Source organism: Pteropus alecto, unplaced genomic scaffold (assembly GCF_000325575.1).
Source record: "Pteropus alecto unplaced genomic scaffold, ASM32557v1 scaffold21, whole genome shotgun sequence".
In the NCBI taxonomy this organism is placed as follows: Eukaryota; Metazoa; Chordata; class Mammalia; order Chiroptera; family Pteropodidae; genus Pteropus; species Pteropus alecto.
Window position 1 is genome coordinate 3,369,561 of NW_006436282.1, and position 26,156 is coordinate 3,395,716.

At 35.3% G+C, this 26,156-nt stretch overlaps 1 protein-coding gene across 5 annotated transcripts in view; it reads left to right on the forward strand.

The window, feature by feature from the left end:
- Positions 1-26,156, forward strand: part of DYNC1I1 (dynein cytoplasmic 1 intermediate chain 1) — a 277,262-nt gene that overhangs the window by 248,839 nt on the left and 2,267 nt on the right. For all 5 annotated transcript variants that reach the window (XM_006911921.1, XM_006911920.1, XM_006911922.1 and 2 more), the window contains 2 exons: positions 6,339-6,479; positions 10,634-10,759. In XM_006911921.1, the coding sequence (XP_006911983.1) occupies positions 6,339-6,479; positions 10,634-10,759 (267 nt within the window). The remainder of the gene's footprint in view (positions 1-6,338; positions 6,480-10,633; positions 10,760-26,156) is intronic.

The following is a 26,156-nucleotide window of genomic DNA, read 5'->3' on the forward strand; positions in this document are numbered from 1 at the left end:
GCCATGTGGTCTTTCAGAGAGTCAATCTAGCAAACAACTGACTTTACAGTGACCCTCTCTGCCCCGCCTCAATTCAAATAAGTCACAAAGCAGAATATACCAAAGGAGCACCAGCAGCTGAGATGAATGCAAGTGGCAATTCAGGAGCATACCCCTGCTTGCTGGGCATTTTCACAATGATTCGGTATAGAGTTGTGCTACTAAAATGCCCGTTTTAAAGAAGAACCTTTAGGTGGAGCTAATATTCATAAAAATCATGCCAATGCCGGGAAATACTCCTTTCATGAATTAGGCAAAGCTTGTAGTTTCTTTTCCCCCATGGCTTTAAACACTCAAATACTAGTCAAAACCTGTGAATATGTATACATTCTTTTATATGGATAATTATCTTCTTTATTGGTGGCGCCTCGTGGATTAGGAGGATTCTTCCATGCAAATCAGCAGTAGAGGAAGGTCGTGCAACAAAGAACACCTTTCATGTGGCTTGAGTACTTATTTAACAAAACTTCTACGTTTCTAGAGAGGCAAATGCTAAATTCCTGCACTTCTACAAATATCTTTCTAATTATTTTAAATTAATTAATTCAAATTAATGTCTTGATATATTTTGTGCTAATGCACGCAAATGACAAACAGACTCACTACACATATTCTATACAGCATAGCTTACTCAAAGAATTTATGTCTAATTTTGAATTTCTGACTATGGTAGAAACAGGTAAAGATATCATCATTTAGGTATCAGAGATACTATTTTACTATTAGCCACAGAAATGAAGATAAATACAGGATACTTTGTGCATTAGAAGATCCCCAATTAAGTTGCAAATAATGTTTTCCAATGATAGTACCAAATTCACAACTCTTTTGAGTCAAGAGGGTTGGTTTTTTTGGTTTGGTTTGGTTTAGTTGGTGAGTCTTGGGTTGTTTGTTTGTTTAAGCACTTTTTTTTTAATAGTAGAGACATCCATTTTTGTGTGAGCCTGAAGTTTTGGGGTACTTTGATGGTTTTTTAAAAGTGATAGTGTGGTCTCACATTTTAATGTTTCCTGGAAGAACTGGATGGCTATTTATTCTAATTACTTCACAGGAACCCACATGACAGTTTTTGAAGGATATTTTCTTATTACTCATTGTTTTGTATTTTGGTTATTGTTTTTTTCCTCTATAGGATATAGTCTTCAAGGTAAGATTCCACTTGTTTTCCTTTTATTTTGGAGTAAAATTACAGAAATTCTACTATTAGTTGGCTGCCCCCACCCCACCTACCCATGTATTACCCCCTTTACAACTTCCCTTCCACTCCAAAAGAAATTTCTGACGTTTGGGTAAACATTTCTACTAAGGCTGCTTTGTAAGCTAATCATTTAGAGGCAAATGCAGCCTAAAGAACCACAGTGTTTGGAGGTGTTAGGGGATATTCTCACACAAATCTTCCTATTCACTAGCCTTCAAAATACTGAAGCCTATTGGCATACTTAGAGGTGCCTGATGAGAGCAAGACAAATAATATAGAGGAAAATAAAACAAATATTATATTCTCTAGATGTGACTTTAGTCCATTTCTGACATCAGAAATAGAAACTCATCTCTCATGAAATCATTTTATACTTAACTGATTGGAAAAATATGCAGCTCTACTCATTGTCAGAAGTATACTTATAAAATCAAAGCTCAAAACTAGAGATACAGTCTTTATTATAAAATGTTGATGGATGTTATAAACTTTCATTTTTGAACAGAGTTCACTACAAGTCTCTCTTATGTAAATTTAATGTTCTTTATTCCTTCTCCACTTGGTCAAATAAGAGGTCTATTACTTACATGATTTTAAAAATTTTACTAAAAGCACCCTGGTGAAAATAAATAATAAAATAAAATAAAAACCACTTTGGTACATTTTTATATGTATAGTTTGATGAAATACAAAGTAAAAGAAAAAGAAAATCACTGTGATAACAATTCCACAGAACATCAAGGAAGATGGATTTAATTATAATACTTAGCTTTGAGTAACTCTATGTAAAACAAAAAAACCTTTACACACTTGATTCTATTCAGTTCTCACCACAGAACAGGGTCATAGAATCACAAAGCCAGTAGGAACCTTCGCGATCAGTTGCTGCAGCCTTCCGTCTTACAAATGAAAAGCTAAGACTCAGGGATGGTGAGTTAAGCTTCCAAAGGTCTGTAGTTTTCCCACTTCCTCCTATTGCCTCGCTGCTCCATGCTCCCTGCGTTACCCCCATCTTTCAGATAATTTCATTCTTGTCCCCCAAAATGTAGAGACATTTAGTGAACTTGACCCATCTTTGCCTTCTAGCATCATTTTATTCTACTATGTAATGCATGGCCTGCTGTTAATCTCTGCTGGTTAAAGGGCCATTCCCATCTTATTTCCTAGTTTTGGGGAGAAAAAGTTATCTATTACTGTCAGAAGACACTAAAGATGCATGGACTTACATGGGTGACATCTTCAGGATTATTAATAACTGATTCAGGAAATGAAATAAACATTCTGATTGTGATCTTTTAACTCTTTCTATAAGTTGCACAGTGTGTGTTTAGTAAATATTGAGTGTATTGAATGGGACAGCAAAGAGGAAAGATCTAGTTTGTTTGTTTGTTTCTTTTTATGAAGACTGAAGGCCATTGCTATGTTTTATAGAGGATCACAGCAAATAGAGGATGTGCTTAACGGCTAGAAAAACCTGAGAGCCAAATCCAATTCCACCACTTACAACCTTCACAGCCTTGGGAAAGTTACTAACTTTCTTGAACTATAATTTTCTCTTCTGTAAACACCAGCTACCTTAGAGAGATTTTATGCAGATTAAATTAGACAATGTGTGTACAGAGTCAGGCACTCAGCAAACACCCAACAATTTACCCTTCCCTGCCCTTTGCGTCTGTCTGGGAAGTGAATGGTAGCCTGATTCTCTGTTCTGTTTGAGAGTCAGGGCACTACAATCGAGCTGATCTGTGTCTGGATATTTTAGCATTTTTGGCACAGACCTGGAAACTTGTCTAAAACACAGGGTGTTGTGGCTTTATTTCATTGGCATGTGTCACACGTGCAGTAGGTTGCATAACAGTGCAGTTTTTCTTTTTTTCTTTTTTTTAACAGTTAATTGATACTAAACATAGCCTTAGGAAACACACAGGTGAAGGGGTTTTTCTCTAATGAAATTTGATTGTTTTGAAAACACTTTCTACAGTAACATGCTGTGGAACAATATTTAGTTTACTAAATGGCCTTGAGTATTTTGCAGAGTAAATATTTAAAATCACCAAGCTTCTGTAGCTTTAATATATACAAATGATATTACAGGATCTTTCTCAAAATCATTGGTTAAATTTATGCCCACATTCTTCACCTTTTCAAAACTTGTAATATTCTAAAAATCTGTGATAATGCAAAAGCAAGTTACAGCTTTGAGACAAAATTTTAATTGGATTTTCAGATTACCCTTTGTGCTCCAAATAAAATAGAATAAAAAATTCCTTTATTGAAAGAAGTACAATTAATATTCAAAATATCACTACTTACTATGGTAAGAGTGGCATTAGCCTATGCCTATAGCATATGCCATACTCTGTTTGGAAAGCAGTGGTTCGTAGATGTCAGTCCACTTGGAATCTTGATAATGGATTCAATCTAGACCGAGACTGTATCAGCCTATGAATTTATAAAGGTTAAAACAATGTCTCTGAAAATATAAGCCCTTCTCCCTTCCCATAGACATGCACATACTATAGCCTAGAATTACTTGCACAGTGACTTTTATATCAGAAGATTCAATCTTTGGGGTGAGAAGTGATAAGGAAGTTGAAGAAAACCTAGAGAATAATAATAGCATTTCAATATAATACTATTAAACGTGAGGAAATTGGTTTTGGTAACATGAACAATAGCAGTTATTTCCAGATGTTTAAAAAGTGAGGTCCCCAAGATCTACTACCATTTCAACTAAGTTTCTCAGAGAAGCAGCTAGTAAAAGGAAAAAAAGAAAAAGAAAGAAGAAAAGCAAGAAAGAAGAAACAGCACTAGATATTAACAGATAATTTATTAAGAAAATGAACATATCAAATAATATCAGCTCCTTAGAAAATGACTAAAGCTGAATGGTCTTCTAATTGATCAAAACAAGGACTGTAGATGTATGATGTGTTTATTGTATGTCTGTATGTGTGTTACCTATGACTAGATCGCTACATAATCAATTATGCTACTAGCTGGCTTATTGAGACAGGATACCTAGAATCAACTTTTTAAAGCATGTTTAAGTCTTTTCCATTCTTCGACTTTAAGAAAAATGTGCTACTCATGTTCTTAAACAAATAGTGATTGGCTTGCTATAAAATCAAGAATCGAGGGCAAGAATAATCTACTAAGAGTTAGAATTTAATACCACAGGTGGTCAGTGAAGCACCAGCTACACCACACTGCATTTTTTTCCTATATTAATAAAAAAAAAATGATACAATCATGCTACATTAAGGTATCATCGGATATTCAGATTTTCTGGAGAAAGTAATTTGAGCCACCTAGTCCAAACAATGAAAGGAAGAAAGAAGCTACATAACTAACAAATAGGCAAATAATTTTAGTTCCAAATCACAGTACAAACATAGTATGTAACAAATATTTTGGCATAAAACAGTTATAGAATATTAAAATACAAAACTATAAGGCTGATGTCCTTGTCACTCTTTTTGCGATCTCATTGTCATATATTTAAAAAAGAAATTACTCCACTTTATACTTTTTGAAATAAAAATAATTGTAGGCACACACTACAATACATGGACACACACACAGTGGACTGTCTAAAATATTCTGTATTGCTTTAATAGTACTACAATCGTGTTCATATCAAGCAATGCCAAAGTAATATAATTCATAGAAAGAGAAATCACTTATATAGTTAGTACCTTAACAGGTTTTTGCATTAGGTTTAGGTTATGGAAGTTTTATTGTCTTCTCTCTGATCTTTCTCACTTTGATTTTAGCACCTTTATTTTGTGTGTTTTACATTCACTAACAGTACACTTTGGGAGTTGAGTATAATATTTGGAGCTGATTCCCTACAGATACATTCTTCGAACATTCCATGAAGATTGTTCATATTGTATGTTATTTTATTTTAGTCTTATTACTCTGGCCTGTATAGCCATTCAGTCAAACCCATGAAGAGAGTATAGACAGCTGACTGGATGAAGAAGACACTGGGAAAAAAAAAAAAAAAAACTCCCATTGTTTAGATTTCTGTCAGAGGGTATAAGAATACTTAATTTCTTTTATCTCTAGGGCTTTCATTATCATTTAAATTTCATTTTACATTAATTGATCGGGGATTAGTAAAGCCATTATGCAGAAATTAGAATAAGACAAGCCAGATGGAATGAATAATTCATGAAGTCCAATTACGTTTTATTTCTGGTGTACTTTAAAACTTGCCTCTGACTTCTGTGCTATTTTGATGTGACAATATTCATTGGAAACTAAGAGTGCCATTTTAATTTATTGTATCCCTCTGGAGTGGAAGCATTTGTATGCAATGGGGATGTACTAATGCATTTCCCCCAAAAAACAATTTCTGGGCTCTTGGAAATACCGGTGATCTAGAAAATATGGTTCGTCTTCTACGAAGGTTCAGGGATGGTACATTAAGCCACGCTAGCCCACCTGAGTTGGATGAACTGGCACTAGGTAGGATCTTAGAACCGTGAGATTTTTCACCTCCCAGAAGAGCTACAAATCCCTTTAAAATTTGTATTCCCATTCCCCACCACAAAGGAACCATTAAAGTGTAAATTTGGTCTAGAGTTGGACTAGAAGCAGAGTTGCAGCTACAGACAATGACCACGAGGTGGCAGGAGTTGCCTTTCATGCAAAGGGTTCGGGGCCCGCCGGGGCCGCCGGGACCGCTAGGGTTTGTAGAGCATCCCCGCGGGTGTGATGCCGGCAGAAGGGCCACGATTGGGTTCCGGCTCCCAGCGACTCGTGGAGCGTAGCCCGTCGAAGATGCCGAGTTAATGGGCAGTCCCGTCCACCTGTCTGGAATGTCTCGGACGACTGTGTTTGAAACCGCCTCCCCTAGTCCGTCTCAGCCCCCAGCCCCTTAAGAGCACCCCTCCCCCACCCCCATCCCGGTATTTATTTATGCTACTGGACAGTTGTATTCACATTAAAGCTGCGGCTCACCTTCTCGAGGACTTTCATCTCGGGAAGTTTTATGACACTTGGTGAATGTGCAAAGTTTTTAATTAGGCTCGCTAGACAGCCCGAGGCAGCGGCAGCGCCACAAAGTCTTCACGGTCTCTCTGCTTTACAGCACAACAAGCCGCTCTACTCCTTTGAAGACAATGCAGACTATGTGTACGATGTCATGTGGTCCCCCGTGCATCCCGCGCTCTTTGCCTGCGTGGACGGGATGGGGCGCTTGGACCTCTGGAACCTCAACAATGACACCGAGGTGAGCGGCGGCGCAGGCGCCGGGGCCGGGCGGGCTGGGAGTGGGGCGCAGTCGGCCTCTCTCGGTCTCCCCCTGTCTCCAAAACGGCCGTTTTTTGGACAGACCCTCCAGTTGCAGCAGGGCTGCCGACCCTCCCAATTCTTGACTGCTCTGAAGGAAACTGATGGATGCATTGGCCCCCAAATCATCTAATCTCACTTCGTTCCTAACCCGTGGCAGATCCTGGACAATTGAGGACCCTTCTTTGCAAAGAGCAAAACGATATGTGTTCATACTTTTCCCCAAGGGAAAGAACACACAGGCATATTTCAGAGTGGTGTTGAAATAACTCTATTGGCAAACATTTGGAAAAGTAAGCTTTGTGGACACTGACTTTAGATTGGGCTTTTAGAAAGAGCGATTTGTCAGTGTTTGCTATTTGTTGAATTCCTATTTTAAACCCATAAAAGATTCTGTTGACTGTTTATGTTTAGAACTAAGATCCATTAGATTTTTACAAGGTGAATAATCCTTGTCTAAGACATTGAACTCACAGGCAGACTTTTGCAATAGTTTTTAACTCAGAACACGTATGTTAAACTCGGCATTTTTTTTTTTAAATTGGGATTTTAACACATCACATTTAGAGTGCTTCACAAGTGAAAAATAGCCATTTTAAAAAATGACAATAAAGAAATATTCTTTTTAAAAGTTAGATTATATATATTTATGTTTTAAAAATTATGCCATGTGCATTATTCCTCTCAAAATTATTGAAGTGCTAATTCAGCTACTGGGAGGGGGTTGTTGGTTTTTTTAAAATATAAATATTAAATATCCTTCAATTTAATAAAATAAAATGATTATTGAAGTGCTAATTCAGCTACTGGGGGGGGGGTTGTTGGTTTTTTTAAAATATGAATATTAAATATCCTTCAATTTAATAAAATAAAATGATCTCTTCATTTCCTTCGGGGCAGCCCTCCATAAATAAGAATGGACAGGTAAGAGAAGAAATGCTGCAAACTACATGTCAAGTGGAGAAAAAGAGAAAGCTCTTTTGAAGTGTTTTGAGCAGGAAACAGTTCAGCCTTTTTAATTAGAAAACCTACAGCTGGAGGATATGAGGAGAGCACCCCCCACCCCAGTATTTTTTGTGGGGGTGGGGCTGGCAAATATCCTTCAGGTGTTATTATTGAGTCATTGTATCTTGCAAGATTATAAATACCTATAACCAATGCCAAATAGTTATCTTTTAAAAACATTTCAATTTAAGTCTATTTTTCCTTTTGGCTATGAAGGGAACCAAAATCAAGAACTATGTGACAAGGATAAGAGTTACGTAATAAAGCATCTTTGAAAACAATCAAAAAGCATGAATATGTTCAGTGACCATCTTTTTGGATGTTGAAATGTTTACAACATTATTGCTTTTAATAGAAAGATGTTATTAACTCCACATTGTAATGGTTTCCCAAAGCCTTTCATCACTGTTGATTAAAATCATATTGTCTCTATCTGCTAGAATAAACTCATTCACTTAGAGCAACCAAAAAACACATTTTCCAGATTGACTCAGGAGAGGCCCCATATCAGAAATCAGATTTAGTAGAAGTGACATTTAGGTAATACAGAACTATAATGCAATGCAGTGAACGTTCTCCAAACTCCATAATAATTCCTACGTAACTATTTTTTTTTTAAATCTGCTTTTTAGGTAAAATGAAATTAATGTCTCAACATTGCCAAACATAATTATTTCCCCCTTCTCTTTCTCTAGGTATCAAGAGACAACCACATAAAAGTTTTATAGCTAAACATTTCAAAAAATCATTACTGGGCATGCGAACCATTTAGTTTCGTGGTAAACGTAATTCTGCTTTCACAATAATAGTCTATATATATTCAGGCTGGTTCAAATCCAGTAGTGAGCTGAACATTTTTGAAAATCCTGAAATCATTTTTGCCTTCTTTCAAGTTGAACAAGTTTCAGATATTTGTCAGATTAGGAACTGGATTTGTTTAAAAAAAGAAAGAAAAAGAGAAAGAAAGAACCTGAAATCCCAGTGTTTTGCTGTTGTTCAAATTACTGTACTTTTAGACCAAGTTACCCAACTGCTCCTACGCAAAGATAGTTCATATTCACCTACCTTGGTATCATGCTCAACGGAGAAATTTGTGCTGTACAGAACCTATCTTTGCAATTAAAATGATTGAGCCTTTAAAAAAATGTGAAAATATTTGTGAAACCAAAGTAAAAGAATGAGAGAGGCAGAGACGATATATGAATTATTTTCATTAAAGATTCATCAACTTTTGTAAGGTCATTACTGGTCAAATTAATAAAATATATTTTGTCATTTCCTCATATATTTGATAATTTATTAGCACATATTATAGGCTGTGATAGTCATTTTTTATCACTTAGATTATCTATGAAAAAAGGTATTTTAAAATGATTAGAATATTAATTATTTCACTTTACTACATTACTTAATTCCAAATAAATAAAATTCCTTAAAATTTATTAGGCATAATTTAAAATGTCTCAAAAAATCAGTTTCTTCAGAGTGACTAATTTTTATCATATTTATAGTAAGATTAAACATTTTTATTCAATTTTTGAAATTGTTCATAGATAAAATCTGATACTGAAGTTAGGTAAAGTATAATCCTGTATGATTTCTCTAAATTATGGAGTTAAAAATTAACTCTGAGATTCTATAGCTGAATCTCAGATTTGTTTTCTGAGCAGCACACTAATATTAAAGTATATTGACAGAATTATGGTCCATCTAAATTCACATTGTTTTGGCCTTTGAAAGGTTGATTAAAAATGCAGGCTCCAGCCTGCACAGCAAGTACCTTATATTGTATAAATTGTGTATTTAAAAATAAATAAATAAATGAGCTGGAGGACTTTCGTTTTACATTTTTGCTCACAAGTGGCATACCTTGATTTAAGCAGGTAAAAGAATTTTTATTGATTTCAACATTAAGTGTAAACACAGATTCTTACATATGATGGAGTTTTTGTTGCTATTTTAAAGACAGATATTGGGTCAATAATCTCATATAAACAGACGGTTTCGATTCCCTGAATAACAGATGGCTGGAGTCTGAGGCACAGTCCATGTCGTGCTTCTATCCTGACCTGACATGTCCCTTAGACACAGGTCTCAAGCAGCGCTGTGAGATGTTCTCGGTGGCCCTCTTTACATTTTTTTCTTTTTGTTTTAACATTTACCGTTTTCGTTTTTAATAGCCCGTTGTCATTTCTTATTCGGCATTCTTGTAGAAGACTCAGAAATCTTATCTTTATATAAGTTACAAACTTCCAATCTTGAAGACGAGAGTTCACACACTCCACTGATGGTGGGAGAGCAGCAGACCTACTAAAATTCTCTTTTTCTAATACTGAGGTTCTTGTACCAAATACTGCAGGTTTCATTTCGGCAGCTCCAGTTCACTTTAATAATGATTATTGTAACTATCAAAGTTGTTGGATTTCGGGTATTTATTAAAGGAGGAATAAGACCTTTTCTACAAGTAGGTGCTCCGTTCTACCGGGATATAACCCAGGAGCACTGCCTGCACCCCAGTACTGCCAGGAGGAGGAAAAACAGAAAGAAAAAAAAAAAAGAGGAGAATTTGAGTTTTTGAAGTTTTTCACCTGCATACTTTTTCTTCTTCTGATCATCCCCTCCCCGGTGAGGTTTTGAGGGATCAATAGCTATTTTTCCCTGAAAACCCATATTAACATGATTTTATTCCACCATACACTCCCCCTTCCTGCATTTTATAGTATCCTTAATCTGGGTAAATCCTGAAATCTCTCCATCGATCCATAAATCATGACTTGATCCTGAAGTATCACATTTAGCTGCTGTGCTTGTTTGTATGTTGGATGTCACCCCGGCATAATCCACAGAAACATTTATGTCCCCCAGTGCCCATTGATCGTGGAAAAAGACTCTGCCTCTTTTCTGTTTTCATTAAAGTGTCTCCTCTCTACTCCTTAATACAGTGGAGCATATGGTTTAAGCACAACGAATCCTTTTACTTCTGCACGAGGCATGCATATTATTCCATGCGCATGAAGACAGTGGTGACTCAGCCACTGAAACATATATTTAAATTTTTATTCAGAGATTCTTTCGTAACCTCTTCGGCAGGTTCCAACAGCAAGTGTGGCCATCGAGGGGGCGTCTGCCCTCAACCGTGTGCGCTGGGCTCAAGCTGGCAAAGAAGTTGCTGTTGGAGACTCAGAAGGCCGTATTTGGGTCTACGACGTTGGAGAGGTACATGTTTTTGGGTTCAGGGGTTTTAGGGTTTGTTTTTATTTTTTTGTCTGTTTATTTGTTTTCATTTTTTGTACACCTAGTTTAAAGACCTGGTGAAATTATTGATAAGACCTTGTAGGACAACAGCCCTCTTGAGTGTGTTTGCAAATTTCTATTGACTTCAGTGGGAGTCGATGAGACCTCCTTGGGGCCTCATTTGGTCTTCTCTCTCCACGCACAGGACGCTGTAGTTCATGATCCAGGGTCTCTTCGGAGTGCTGCAGGATTAATTCCCAGGTATCCTGTGGCGAAGCATGACACTTCCCACCAATTTCATGAGAATGACAAGTTTGCCAAATTCGTCATGCTAACTTTGAATTTAGAATTTGTTGTTTACTTTGAAAAGTCAAGTTTTAGTTGATACGTTCAATTAAAATATATACTATTACTCTTTAAAATGTAGCCAATTAAAAAGGCTGGGATGAGTCAGAGTTTTGTACCATTTTTATGATATTCAAAGTTATATGAACTTATATACCTCTCTGGTATATCTTGTTACATTATGTGTAAAGTATTACTGAATATCATGGCACATATCAAAGGAAAAAAACTCCATCTTTTATTTCAGTAAAATCTCCTTGTTATACTACCTTTAATATTACATTATCAATTGTACTGAAGCATATTTGTTTATTTTTACTATATGAGAAAGTGTTGACAATACCTTTATTTCTGATGAGATTAAATAATTTTTTCCTTAAAGACAGAAAATGTTAAACTTCAAGCAAAACAAAACAAAAGTTTTGTGTAATGCTACTTTGGCATAATATGAATGAACATTTTGCATTTCAGGGAGAAAATATACCACATTTGTGTGCATAATGCCCTAGACCTAGGAAGTACTCCTTGAGTGCCTGGTTGATTGGCTTAGCTGATCATTCTCATATGATCAGCTAAGCCAATTGATGAGAATGGTTCTTTATGGTTTCATCAATCAACATTCTATAAATTTGGCAATCCTAGATGGTTTGTTCTACAAAGGAACTTTTTATGATATATACTGCTGTATGGTAGAACTGATTGTGTTGAAACAAATGGATGACTTTGTTTTTAATTCAAACAGAGACAAAAACAAAATTATGTTAGAGATAGTAATTTTCTATTTGGGGATGTACAACTCTAAGTAAAAACAGCTAGAAGAATCTCTCAGTCTTACCGCACGTTATCTGTTTCATTAGACACTTCTTTAATTACTCCTGATGCCATAAGCTGAGTAAATGGCAACAGAGCCTCTGTTAATATTTATCCCCAATGTTGAAGATGCAAATGGTCTGGTGATTATTGATGCAATTTGGAATCTGTAGGAGAGAGAATACACTCTGAATCAAAAAATATTGCTGGTAGTTTTACAGCAATATTTTCAAGGAGTATTTTTATATTCAGTGCATCTTTTTCATGGTCTTCAAAATAAAACTAAACAACAAAAATAAGTACTCTTCATTGGTTCACTTACTAAAAAGTAAAAAATCTGGCAAATAAGGAGAATATAAAGAAACAAACAAGGTTTCTTTCTCTCTTTCTTTGTTTATAACAAGTGTAATTGTGGGAGAGAAATAAATGTGGAGACGCTCAGAGATGAAATGGTGGAAAGAATAGATGAAATTTAAAATTTTTTTTCTCCATCACCCTTGCTTATACAAAATGTTCCTTAACTCTCTAAGATTATATGCAACATTAATTATTTTATCTAAGAGGGCTGAAAAGCAGAATAGTTTATCAACCTAGTTTATTTAAAGAAAGCCCTTTTGAAAAGTCTACTTATTGACCACAAATATTATATATAAGTATATACTTAATAAATATGCATATACTTGTGGTTTTGTATACATTATATGTAATATATATACACACATATACATACCCACACTATCTCTGTGCAATAAGAAAGCACAATATAACACATACAGAATTTTCTGCGATAAAGTGATTTTATTGTCTGTGGGCAGGATTACTTGAATATAACTCATATTTTGGGAGTATAAATGATTTTGTAAAAGTTGCTTTGGTTGATGTGTGGCTGCTAAAACTTCTTGCTAGGTCGCTATCATCATTTCTAAATTGTAAAGTCTTGTTATACTCGTATTTCTACTATCGTACTGGCAGGTCAGGCTGGTTTTCATTTTTGTATTATTGCCCTTACTTTTCTAAGTGATATTACAGACTATAGAAATGTCTGCAACTATCGGCCAGTCTCGCCTATTGTCTGGAGTCTAGACAGGCTATAGAAAAATCTCTGTGACATATAATAGGCCAAACAATTTGTAGGGTTGTTTATCCCTACAAATTTACTACCAGGAGGGAAAAAAAAGGATATACGATTTTATCGAGAGTTAGGTAATTTTATAATCTTCCAGCCCTTTTCTGAATGACCAAAAATCAGGATAGGTTTATACATTTGAACAGCTCTTTCTTTCTGTATTGTCTGATCATATACAAGGCAATCTAAAGCTCAGAAAAACTCAGATTTAACAAGATAAATTTGTCTTAACTATAGTTTTCTTTTTTCCTAAGTATTTTTGTAAGGTATTTACAAATTTGCCTCATATTTATTTCTGAGGAAAAATAAAGGTTGGTAGGGTTCCTTTTTCTCTTTGCTTGTCTCTATACCCTATTCTAAATGCCTGAAGACTAACACTGGAGAGGCTCCAGGTACTCACTAATAGGAAAGATGGCTTGTCTACAGCTGAGCTCAGCTGAAGCCTGCTTCTTAGAGATGGTACATTATTTCATGGGCAGATGCCACCATTGTCATTACCACTGTCTCCTTCACCAGCCTAGAACCGACAGAGCATAACTGTACTTCAGAGCGAAGGGCACTCTTCAATAGTGCCTCCCCAGCCTTCCAAATTCCCTAAACTGCAGAAAGCCAGACAAAGTGCCTTCACAGCAAGCTGACCCCTTTAGAATTTGAAGTCAAATTCTAAGGCTGGTGCACGGCTGATGAGAGGGAAGGGTTTTGAGCAGGAAGTGATTGGAAAAGGGAAAAAATGTGGAGAAAGAGAAAATATATGGCACTGAGGATCGAAGTGCCAGTAGACTGTGCTACCATTATCTGCATTCGAAACTGGTCCTCTGGTCCTCATTGAAGCCGAGCACCTCGCTAGGGTCATGCTGGCCTTTGGATGGAAAACCTTGCTTTGTGGAACCTTCTAGGAAAGAAGACAAAATACTTTTCAATAAGCCTTATAATACAATCTGTATAAGAAAGTAAATGGTAGTTTCTGGAGTACACTTTGTTGATCCATTTTCCTTGGGACCTGAATACATTGAGTGGGTGTCTGCAGGAAGACACCTCACATTTATTCTCCCATGGTTGATTTAACTGGATATCTATTAGGCTGAGAAGAAAGGAGTGGGCAGCAGGCTACCTTTTGCCAAGATCCTGTTTCAGGAATGAGGTCGGTTTCATGTTCGTGCATCCTGTACAGTCTCATACAGCCCTATGTTTAGAAGGGTCCCAAGCTTGGTTTTAATGCTCTCCTATCATTGTCTTGCAATTGTTAAGGAAATTTTCAACAAAGCACCTCCCCCCCATTTTAATTTTGCACTGGGTCCTGCAAATTATGTAGCCAGTCTTGCCCATGAGAGTATTGCTTTTAATACTACTCACAATGCAAATCAGAAATGAAAAGTTTTGACCTTTATCTAGACCATTAGGAAGAAGGAGAAATTTTTAGAAATGTGGTTAAATGTAGCACATGCCATATGTTCTTCTTATTACCTGTTTCTTAAGACTACTTTAAAAACGTTGAACGAAATAGCAATGACTTTACATTATTAACATCACGAGGCCCATAAAAATAGAGCTGAAACCATACTGGATATTCTAATTCTCCTTCCCACAACCCTGTTTTGATCACATCATAATTTTAACTGAAAGTATAATAACGTTTTGGGAAAGATCTCTGAGATGCCTACCGCAGTTGGGAGTGGAGAGGAACAGCCTTTTCCTATCCAGCGCATTGTCAAGAACTCCCTAGAAGGAGACTTCTGTGACTACCAGTGGAGGCATCCTCATCAAGTCCGGGTAGATGTGCCTTCTGGTGAGACCGACACTCAACCAGAAGGGCGCTGCCGAAAGGGACTCTGGTGTCACCAGTCATTAACAATCTGCCTCATCTCCTGTCCCAGCTGAGGCTGCAGCTGCTGCAGGGAGTCCCAGCACAGTGTCCCCATGATCATGCCTTCCTCTATTATGTACAATTATCCTCCGTGATTTTTAAGATGATGGCAGAGAGCAGTGGCTTGATTCCAGATTTACTGATACGATTTATTATGAACTTCTGAAGGAGTAAACAGAGGATGGTGCATGAGCTCACTGAAATCACTGCATTGAGTTTGTCCATCCCCCCGCCCTTTTTTTCTTTTTGTTATATTTAAATGACAAAGGTGTGAGTAGTATCTTCGGGCCTATGACTAAGGAAGTAAAACATAAAACAGCAATGTTTTCAGGTAGGCCACATGATGCTTTGTTTATATAGCACACATTTTGAGTTGTTTGATTTCAGCATTGTATCTGGAAATAACACTGTACACATTTATTTTCACAGATAGGGGTCTATTTTCTTTGCAGAGCAGGTGCTTAACTCCATTAGCATAAATGGAAGTTATGTGAATTCAATGAAATACAGAGAGGACCCCTTTTATTATTTGGCTATAATTTTTATTCTATTTGTACATCTTAAAAGTTACTTAAATAGACAGTGGTTGCATGCACCATTGAAATTTTCTACGATCTAAAATAAAAAATGAGCCTAGCTCTTAAATAAGTTTTGAGGATTTTTCTCTCCAGACTATAGAATTGCAGTCTGTTTGTTTTGGAGCTGTATGTCCCCATTCAACTAATTGAAATACAGGTAAGATAACAAGTCATAAATTAACTACAAATATAACCTGAAAACGCCGAGCATATTTTGCTTCAGAATACACTTGTACAGAACTATTAATCATTGTCGGATTTTTAAAAATGATATGCGAACACACATATTCTAAAGAATTAAAAATAAAAATTACTCACTGCCGCGGCTCCTTTACTGAATAGCAAGCTTTCCTATATATGTGGAGCCGATTTTAATAACACATGGGCCAGTGAGTATAGAATTATTCACGTGTCCTGATGATTGATAGTCAGCCTATCTACCTGTCTTCCTTGCAGATGTGTTTTATAGAAAGCCGTTGCCATTGTTAATGCTTCAGTGCTGTCACACAGACACAGCTGTCATAAATATCCCCTAACCACTATGTTTGCTGCTTATCTGAATTAGTTAGAATGCTGTTTGCAGCTCCAGTTTTGAAAGAAGCAGTTTATCTTCCACCTCCTATTATTTTGTTTCCCATTAACCTCTTCCAAGGAAGATTTTGTTTTCAGTTGTGAAAAATACACAGAAGTTTCAATCCCCGATTATATTTCTGCAGTAGTCAAATGTTAAAATTCCATAATCATTCTCAGCTTAAAGAAGAATTTGAAAAATAAAATGGCAACTTGAAAACTGTAATTTGGGAGATGACTCAATCTTATCGTCCTAGCTTTATTTGTCCCCTATCCCATTCACTAATTACCTAAGAAAATATTCATCTTTACAATTTAACCCTGAACTTTGGCAACGTTTCAGGTGCCTTGATTGATATGACTATTTGGGGGCCAAAGGAATAGTGGTCATTTTACTATAAATTTTAGTAAATACAATAAATTTGACATTTGCTAGTATATTAAAAGGGCCTTGAAAAATTCTAGAACAGGAAAAATGCAGGTGAATAAGAGAGATCCAATGTAACTGCTCAAAATGTAAAGCAAGGTTTAAGTGTTTATTTGAAGATATTTTACAACTGAAATGAAAAATTAGAATGAAAAGTTTATATGGAATCCCAACAAAAAAATGATCTACGTAATGTGGTTTAGAATGATAGTCAAGGTGTAATATACAATGACTATTAAAAAATGCCTCGCACAGTTTTCATAGCCAGCTAAAATAAGAATAAACGAGATTCGATGAGCCATTTCTCTTGGACTTTAAAGAGCAGATTGATACAGTAGCATCTGAGAAACTGGAAGTGCTGGGAGTTATAAAGGATTTGAGTGACACAAAATAAATACAATGCATTTATGGTTTTTAAGTGGATTACACTTAAGCAATAATTGTTTGCTTTATGGAACTACTTCATGTTTTCAGGTAGGACAGGGCCTTCATCAATTTTCCACAAGAATTTTGTGCCCTGAATATAAATAATCCCCTTCTGTGGGGAAGAAGGTGTACAGAACACAAAATATGAAGTTAAACTGAGATTTTGTGTTTTACTCAAATAAGAGTTCTTTAATGAAAAAGAGCTGCATTAGAAATCAGTCAGTTTAATTATTATGCTTTATCCCCTGCTGCTGACGAACCTGAGAGCATGGCTAAGCTCTGGCAGCCTCCACATAAAGAAAGCAAAGCTGGGCTCAGCTGACCTAAGTCCAGTTAGCGTCTCCCCAAACACTAGTGTTTCTCTTTAAGTAAGTGTGGTCATTAGCTGCTAGATGCTTGGAGGTTTTTGCCAGTACTGGCTTATTCTTCATTGGAGGAACAAAATTTTTCCTTTAGCTGATGAGAAACACTTCTTTTGGTTTTCCCTTCATGGAAAAGAAAAGACTTTGGCATAAACTATTCTGTGATGCCAAATATTCAGATAAAAACTGAAATTGCAAATACTTAGTTCTGCTGATAATATCTAGATATTTGATGACCTAGAAACAAAATCATCAGAATTCTCCACCGGACTTCGCAATTTTTACCTGGATTTTTATTATCGTAGCCACAACACTGTTCAGTTAAGTCAAAAGGCACAAGGCATGTTTGTATGGGGTACCAATGAAAATAATTATATAAAATAAGTTACTTTACAATAATATATTAATCCATTTCCTTGTTATAATACAGTATATGTATTTGAAATTTAAAAAGTTGGTTAAAATGTCTGATTGCAACTTTAGTATTAACTTGATTTCTTCTAGGAAAAGCACTTAATTTAAAAAAGAAAAAAAGTGTTATTAATTCCAATTAATGTTATAATTATTCATGTTATAGTGAATGTAGTACAGTGGCTTTCGTTTTAATAATTATATATGTAAAAAACCATGATTAAACTAATTATTATATAAATAGTGTTCTTATTCAGGTAGCATTAGTTTATAAAAATAGATTTATAGGATTAATATCTTTTCAAGCCATTTTTTTCTGAATTGATAAGAAAATACTTATGACTTTTATGTATTATGGAGTAGTTGATTCAATGAAAAGAAAACCCTAATATCTAATTTTATGGAAACCTAATTAATGTGTGTGTGTGTAGTAATTTGCAATATTCAATGAAATTCATATATTCCCATTTTGGTGATAAATGGCCTATGAATATAAACCTTCTGAAACAAGTGCTAGTTTGTATAATTAATCATCTTTATGATTCTTCTGTGGTTTCAAACTGTCATCTTCAATAGCAGTTTGGATTTTGAAGCAGTCGCTAATTATAGTGTTAATTTTTTTTTTATGGCTGACAAAATTGTGTTTAGTTTTAGAATTTCAAAACTGCTAAATTTTATCTTGAAAAATTACTGCTTAGAACAGTAGCCTCAAATCACAGCTTAGACCAGCCGAGCATGAAGCTGCTTCATTCATATGAATCTAGATTAACACTGGCCTGTATAGAAATGGAAAGCTATTTGTTTCTTCCATGAGTATGTGTACTACTCTTGGTATTTCTAAAATCTAATAGGAAATCAAATATCTGCTCATTCATGTTTATATGTAAATATTTATATGCCATATAAGTTGGACTTGCAAAGTGAGGAAGTGAATGAATCATTATATTCTATTTCAAGGAAGGTTTGCATGAATTTTTGAGAATGTCAACGATCAGGACATTTTTTTACATTTTAAAAACATGAATTATTTATCGTTTAGGGAATATCAAAGCATAACATTGTGGAAGAAATGTTGCACTCTTACTTTTTTGGCTGGCAGGTAAAACTGATCCATGGCTCATTCCCTAAGATCTTTCTCCTCCTGACAAGCCAATAGTTTCTCAACATTTAGATGAAATCTGTTATGTTTACTTGTCTTAGTATAAGGACTGTTAGGTAAAAAGTGAACATCTGTTGGTATCCTAAAAACTAGTTACCCTTTTGACTTAGGGGGGAAAAAGACTAGTCGGGCAGTCCTCCTTTGGTTAATCATATTCCTCAGCGGAGTTTCTAATCATTAGAGATTAGAAACGTACACAGAAATATACACAAAGTAGATACGTAGAATTGTCTCTCTGAACAGGACAACCTGGTCTAGCACGGTGCCTGGCACATAACAGGCATTCAATAAATATTTGGGTGAATAAATGTTTCATATGTGAAAGTTGATGGTTAAAGGAAAACTTAAATGTGTGAAGCATTCAGACGGCAATTTCCAAGTTGGCTATAGATTAATGGTCAGGAAAAAAACCCAATCCATTTAACTATCTTTGCAGGGAAAACGATATATAGAAAATAAATTTAGAAAAGAGTACTTGTCCTTTCTTCCCGTCTTCATCCCAGTCCCTCTCCCCTCCTGTATTTTAAAGTGAGCAATTGGCCACTAGTGTAATGAAATCCTAACAGTTGATTCAAATAGTTATCAAACCACTGGAAAAATGCTTCCTTTTCATTGTGCTTTTTTTGGACACTATAGATACAGTAAATCGTGAACTACATTATAAAAATACCTCTTTTATGCCCAAACATTCAATAGGAGAGAACGACATTTCTTTTTTACCTTGGTAAATGTTCTTAAGGTGTTTAGGAATAAGCCTTCTCTTTGTCAAAACTGCTTAAATGCAGTGGTTGCTAGGAATTTACTAGAAAACTTATAGTTAATAATATCAGGAAGATAAGGGATAAATGTTTAGTCAGCTAATAGGACAGATCAGCTTGAGTAGCATATGCTTTTTCATTTCCCTGTCATTTGCTTGATCTTTTGTGTTATGGAAAAAGAGTGGTAATTGAAGTTTTAAAGGTTTATTTTCCATTATTGCCCATCAGCCAATGGTTTTAGCATTTTTTCCATCTTTTGGATAGAGAAATAGATTGTTCCAAATAATTGAAAAAGATAATGTTTAAGAGATTTCTGAAAAAAAGGGGCTGATAAGATTTTAATACAAATGTGAGCAAGGTCATCTTTAAAACCTTAATGAATTAACTCTTCTTTAGCCATGTAGTTTTCTTTTTTCTTCCACAGGTAAAAACTTCAGAATTTTGTCATGCTTTCTGTAATGCTAAATTTTAACATAAAAAATATTTTTAAATGTTCATTTTTTAAAGAATATTATTTAACATTATTTCCTTTAATGTTTGCTGGCTTATTGAAATTGATATAGACCCATATTTGTTACTATTTACTTTTGACTTTTATGTCCTACCTTTATTTCTTTCCTTAATTGGGTGGTAATGGCTTTTTTAAAAGTGTTGTTCTAACAAACATGCTATAAAAGTCAACCACTCCTTTAAAGATTCAAGGACGAGATCTTCGGCAGAGAGATCTCCAGCTTCATGAGGGTTCTCTCAGATGGAATTTTCAGATAAAAGAAATTCTTAACCAAAAATAGTCAGATATCATCAGACTACTGTAGGTTAGCATGCTGTTAAATTTTACAGAAATTTTAACTCACCAACTGGTAATAGCAGATGCTACAGAATGGAGACTAATGTAACTTCTGCTTTCCCGACTTCTCTAAATCTGCTGTAAATACTAAGTTGCCACACAGTATGTCTTTTTGTGGTAGAGAACTGTAGTGTACTTAAGCTTGTATGCTGCATTCTGGCTTGGAATTTTGGTCCGTGGTTTCATCCATTGTTACCAGTGATGCTAGACGCTCCCAAGAGTTAAATACAGTGGAGCTGTATTTATATGAAGCGAGTTCCAGCGGCTGTTTCATTGCTTATTACCTCCCACTTTGCTTCCATCTGTGTGTGTGGCAAAGGGAATTGCCCTAAAAAATATAGGCTTCCTCTGAACACAAATGTGTGTTTGTATACCAGTAACTCCACAATCTCCTGAACTGGGGTGCCATTAATAATTGTACTTTTTAAAAAGCTTTAAGAGCTTAAAAGGGTTTAGCAGTTCTTCTGTGGAAACTCACGTTTACTTCCACAGTTTCTGTAAATGCACTAACAACAAAAAAATCAATGCATATTAAATTGAAAAGGTAATTGGTAAGGTATTTTTTTAACAGAAAACTTTAATTTTTAGATTGCTACAGGAGAGGAATGGTGTATCTGTTCAGAATCAATGGTTAACATAATCATCTCAGATTTTTTTAAAATGACTTCATTTAATTGAAAGATTACAAACACGCTGATGAGCCACACATCCATGGAATACTTATCCTGAAGCCCAAAGTCCTACTCATTTTAATTTGTTTGCCATGCTTAATGTATCTGAGAAACCAAACTGAAATTACAGAATACTTTTCTGTCTTAATTATTTAAAAAAAATTTATTAACCTACTTTTATGTTAAGCAAAGCTTGAGACAGATATTTTTACCATAAAATATACAGCATCGGGCTGGTAGGAGTTACTGCAGATAAGGGAGCTATTTAAAATCAGCTGCTAGGTACTATAAACCCTTTAAAATTACTAACAAATGAGGTAGGCTTGACTGAGGACTGTTCAAAATGGTTAGCCATGTCCTTATAAAAAAGGACACATGAATGATATTTGTGTGTTTAACCCTGGTTATAAAAAGTCATTCGATTTTTATAACAGCATGTTCAGCGGTTACAAAACCTTACGACTTGAGCTAAAAATGTAGAATCCTACTGTAGAAAGGAAATAGCTAGATAAAGCTGCATTAGTCATATTTGAAAAATAAAAAATATGTATGTATATGTGTACATATGTATATGTACATATTTACAAAGAATAATGATACTTCAAATTTGATTTTTTTCAAATGAGCAATGAAAAGTACTCTGACAGAATTTTTCTTGTGATCTGAAAGAACCCTTTCCCCACACCCAGCTCATGAAACTTAGTTATTATTAAAAGTGTGACTATTTAGGAAATTATTTGTGTTGGTTTTTAAGATATCAAATGTGATAAAATATAAGGCTCTATGTAGATGAAAAGAAAATAGAAGAAAGACAAGAGGGAAGGAAGCAAAAAAAAAAAATATTGGAGAGAGGGATAAACATGAAGGAAAAACAGGAAAAACAACATCCTTTATTTTAATGAGCAAGCATTGTGCTAACCTCTTTTTGTTGTGGTCATAGTTAATATTCACAACAGTCCTAGGAGATGGGTCTCAAAATTCCTTTCTCACAAATGAGGAAGTGAAGATCAGAGATGTTAAAATATAAAGGACACACAGCAAATAAGTGGCAGAGCTGGGAAAGAAGGCATGCTCTGGCTGGTATCTGAGACGGAAAAAGTCAACCCTGGCTCCATTCTCAAAATCTAGTTTAATACAATCTGTGCCTCCCTGTAAGTGACAAGAAGCCCTTGCTAGACAGCTAGTGGTTAGGCTGATGAGCCATGTGGGAATGGCATGGGTAGGGTCCAGAGGCCCCCTCCAGACCACAACAACAGAGGGGAGGGACAGACCCATGACACAGCCTCAGAAGTAGTGAAGAGGGGGGACTAAAATGATCAGTTTTCATGAATTTTTCCACAAGTTCTGTACTTTGCTCTTATTAAGATAACCTTTCATCTCCCAAGGATCTTAAGAACATTAAAAACAATCTTTAGACGCTTAGCAGGTGATTGAAAACACATTACCTGCCGTTCTGCCCTGGTACGCTGGCATTTCTTAAAGGGGTGAGGCTCCTGATTGCCTCACATTAACAACAACGCATGAAAGTCATGTGGTCTTTAGCAAATCATTCAGCTCCCTGTACTTTCTGTCTCCTGCTTGTTAAGGAGAGGTTTGCACGCTGGTCCTAATGTCTTCACATAGCAAACTTCAGAATTAATTCTTAAAGCAAACAAAAACCAAACCACGCAAATGTTATAGAATTAATATGTATGCCATTTACATATCAGTTTTAAGAGCGTGTTCAATCTGAGTGGTAGTTTAAAGAAAAAGAACATGTGACTATTCTGTGATAAACTAATAGTATTTTCTTCACTTAGATTACTGTTCTTTTCCTCTCCACATCTCTGTTGATAAATGGGTCAGACACCATCATCCCTATTTTACAATTGAGGCAATGAGAGGTTAAGTGCCTGACCATTGCCAGTAACCAAGATGAGAGCAGGATGTAGTTCTCTTATCCAAATCTGAGGTTCATTTCACCTCCTTCATATGGCCAAATTGCTACTTCAGTAACTACCTTTGGCATTGGCTGTAAAAAGAGGGTCATATCAAAGCTTTAAAAGGTGGTCACTCTTAGAGCTAAGATTTTGTTATTTCAGGAATCAGCACCCTGAGTCTTTTTGGCATAAAAATGCTTTACACATTTAGCAAAAAATTAGAAAACAGTCATCTCATCGGGGGTGAACTAGCTGTTGGTGAACCCTGTATATGAAGTGGTGGGAAAATCTGAGTCATCCCTGACCTAGGATGTGGACTTTGGCGGATGAATCTGAAGGCAGAAAATGTTTCCAGATCCACTTAGGTTCAGTACAATACTGGACAATTTTTACGAGTCCTTCCTTATAGTATTCTTTTGTGTAACTATGAGCTATTTTCTTCACATTGCTTCTAATAGATTTTTTAATTAATTGAAATTAATTATCACCATTAGAAAGTTGTGAATATTTTTCCTAGCACAGACGTAAATTGTTTGAAAATTATTTTAAACTATTGTTTTTAAGGGAAAAATTTTATAGTGATATTCTAGATTTAGCCTTTAATGCCTTGACAGAAACTTGAAGAGATGCTGAAGCCAAGTCATTCATATGCCATTTGCTTCCCAATACTTGGCCTGACACACAACATACACCGAGAAATGCTACAGTTGTCACTGTAAGAACGTAAATTTTAGGCTATTTATATTTTGAATGTCAGTAAAGTTAAAAAAGAAAAACCATGTCAGTATTTACACATGTTGACCTAAGAACACATTATAATTAATTTTCATCTGTATTTCATAGACATCATATGCCAAAATGATTCACTGCTGTATCTTTAATCCCTGGCATAGTGAGTGGCATAGGGTTGGTACTCAGTCCATGCTGGTGGAATAAATTTGTACGCTAGTTCAAAGGACATGAGAGCAATGTTTTTCTTTAACCCATTTCCCATATGCCCCAAGAATATTTGCCGGCAGTGCTTACGGCTGCGACATTTACCCCGAGATAACTCGTGGGTTACAATCCTAACCTTACCCCCAAAGTTTGCCACAAAATATCTCGCTTTTATTATTATTTTCACTTCTGTCGTTAGTGTTTGGAAACAAATGACATCGTTCTATTTATAGCATTCTGTTTTTGGTATATTTACAAAATATAGTAATCCTTGACTGCTGAAAATATCAAATCCTAGAAAATGTAGCATTCCTACACGTGATGTTAACATCATTCTTGAACAGTTGTTAGCCAAAGATTCATCTGATGAATATGATTTATGTATACATTTCTGTTACATTAAGATTAGAGACAAGTTCTGCTTAGAAATAACTCCAAGAACAGTTTTTATATTTTATTTTCACACTGAAAACCAGTCAGATTTGCTTCAGCCTGTAAGAGCGTGTTTATGTAAAATTAACGCTGGTAGCGAGTTGCACTTTTTTTTTTAAATGGGAAATGGGTTAACTGGGTTTAGAAACTTGAGCAAAGATTTTCCCTACTTAAAGATTGAGGCATTATTGGATTACAAGTCTCCTAGAGAAAGTCTCAGTTGCTTTCGTGCTCATGAGCCCCTTACTAGTGAGTTCTAAACAGACAGAACCAGCTGAGAAGAGTCGGGAAGTGCCAAAGGTAAGAAGGACAGTGCTGTCCAAACAGGTGCTATTTACAGCCGAAGATGTCAAATGAAAAGAGTGGTCTTCTTGTTTGTTAGTATACCTGTTTAGTCTTACCTACAAGTAATTCAAATGCCAAAAATTATTTCTTTAGGTGTGGAAACAGCCTGTGAACACGCAGTCACACATTCATGCTAAGATTATACTTAAAGTGCTTCCTGATGGTGATATTTAATGCTAAAAATGGGGCAGTCTGCAGTTCACTTTCTAAATCTAACATTACAATCATCTTGGGTTATTTTTATAGTCAACTAGATGAAAACGTGTAATAGGATGAGGTAGGTCAATTTAAGTTTCTAGAAGCATGGGGGTGGAAAAGGTCAAATGTAGTTCCATTGTAGGGTATTTTTGTTTGTTTATCAGAAACATTTAAATTTAATAAAATTAAATTTTGAAAAGTTAGATGTGTAACTATCTATTGTAAATGATACCAAATTCTGTCGCAAACTGTATCTGGGCACGTATTCAAACCTTAATGTTTCATAATCTTTTATTGATGTTGTTTCTTAATAGTCTTGTCATTACTACTACATGAAACTATGTAAACATATTTACCTATTTTCTTGTTTTAGTAGATAGTTTCTAGATATTACTGTCAATGAAATGTTGCATATGGCATCATATATTAACTTAAATTTGCACCATTATAACCAATGAAGTAGTGTTATGTTTAGGAGCCAAGTTCTCAGAGTATATTGATCTTTATGAACAATATACTATGTATTATCAGTGAGGCCTGCCAGTATTTAAAGTTATGTAAAGTTATGAGGTGCTTTAGCTTTAGCTTGCTTCTCACCTCATATGAGAAAAAGTTATAAATATGTTATCATGATTAGCTTTTGTCTTTTCTTGGGCTTTTGTGGTTCTTTTTGGAAGGACTTGGTCAGGAGTTGGAGGAGAGAAAAGAAATAGTGGACCTCTTCTTTCATATAAGTATGATATCAACCCTTCACTGCTTATGCTTTTGTTAGGTTTTTTGTATCATTTATTTTGAGGGCTTCATTTTCCCTAATGCAGTATTTTCTAAAATTGAAGAGAAAATTGAAGAATAGTGGAACCTAGGAAAAGAGCTGAAAGAAGGGAAAATGGACTGAGCAAAGGAATAACAGAGTTATTCAATACTATTGTGAACTTATGTCATTGCCTAAAAATAAATTTGGATTCATTTTAATAACTAGGGAAGTAACCATTTAAAAACTCATTCATACGACTAAATGAGAATTCTTAGTGGTATTACATTCCTCAAAGTAAGTAGCAGAACTTATTTCCCTCACTTGTATATCGTTTCCAAAATTATATTTTTGAAACATTTAACCTTAATACTAGATCACTAATTGAAGGACATACTTTGTAGAATGATGATGCCACTCTCCAATAAGTTGTCTTGGACAGAT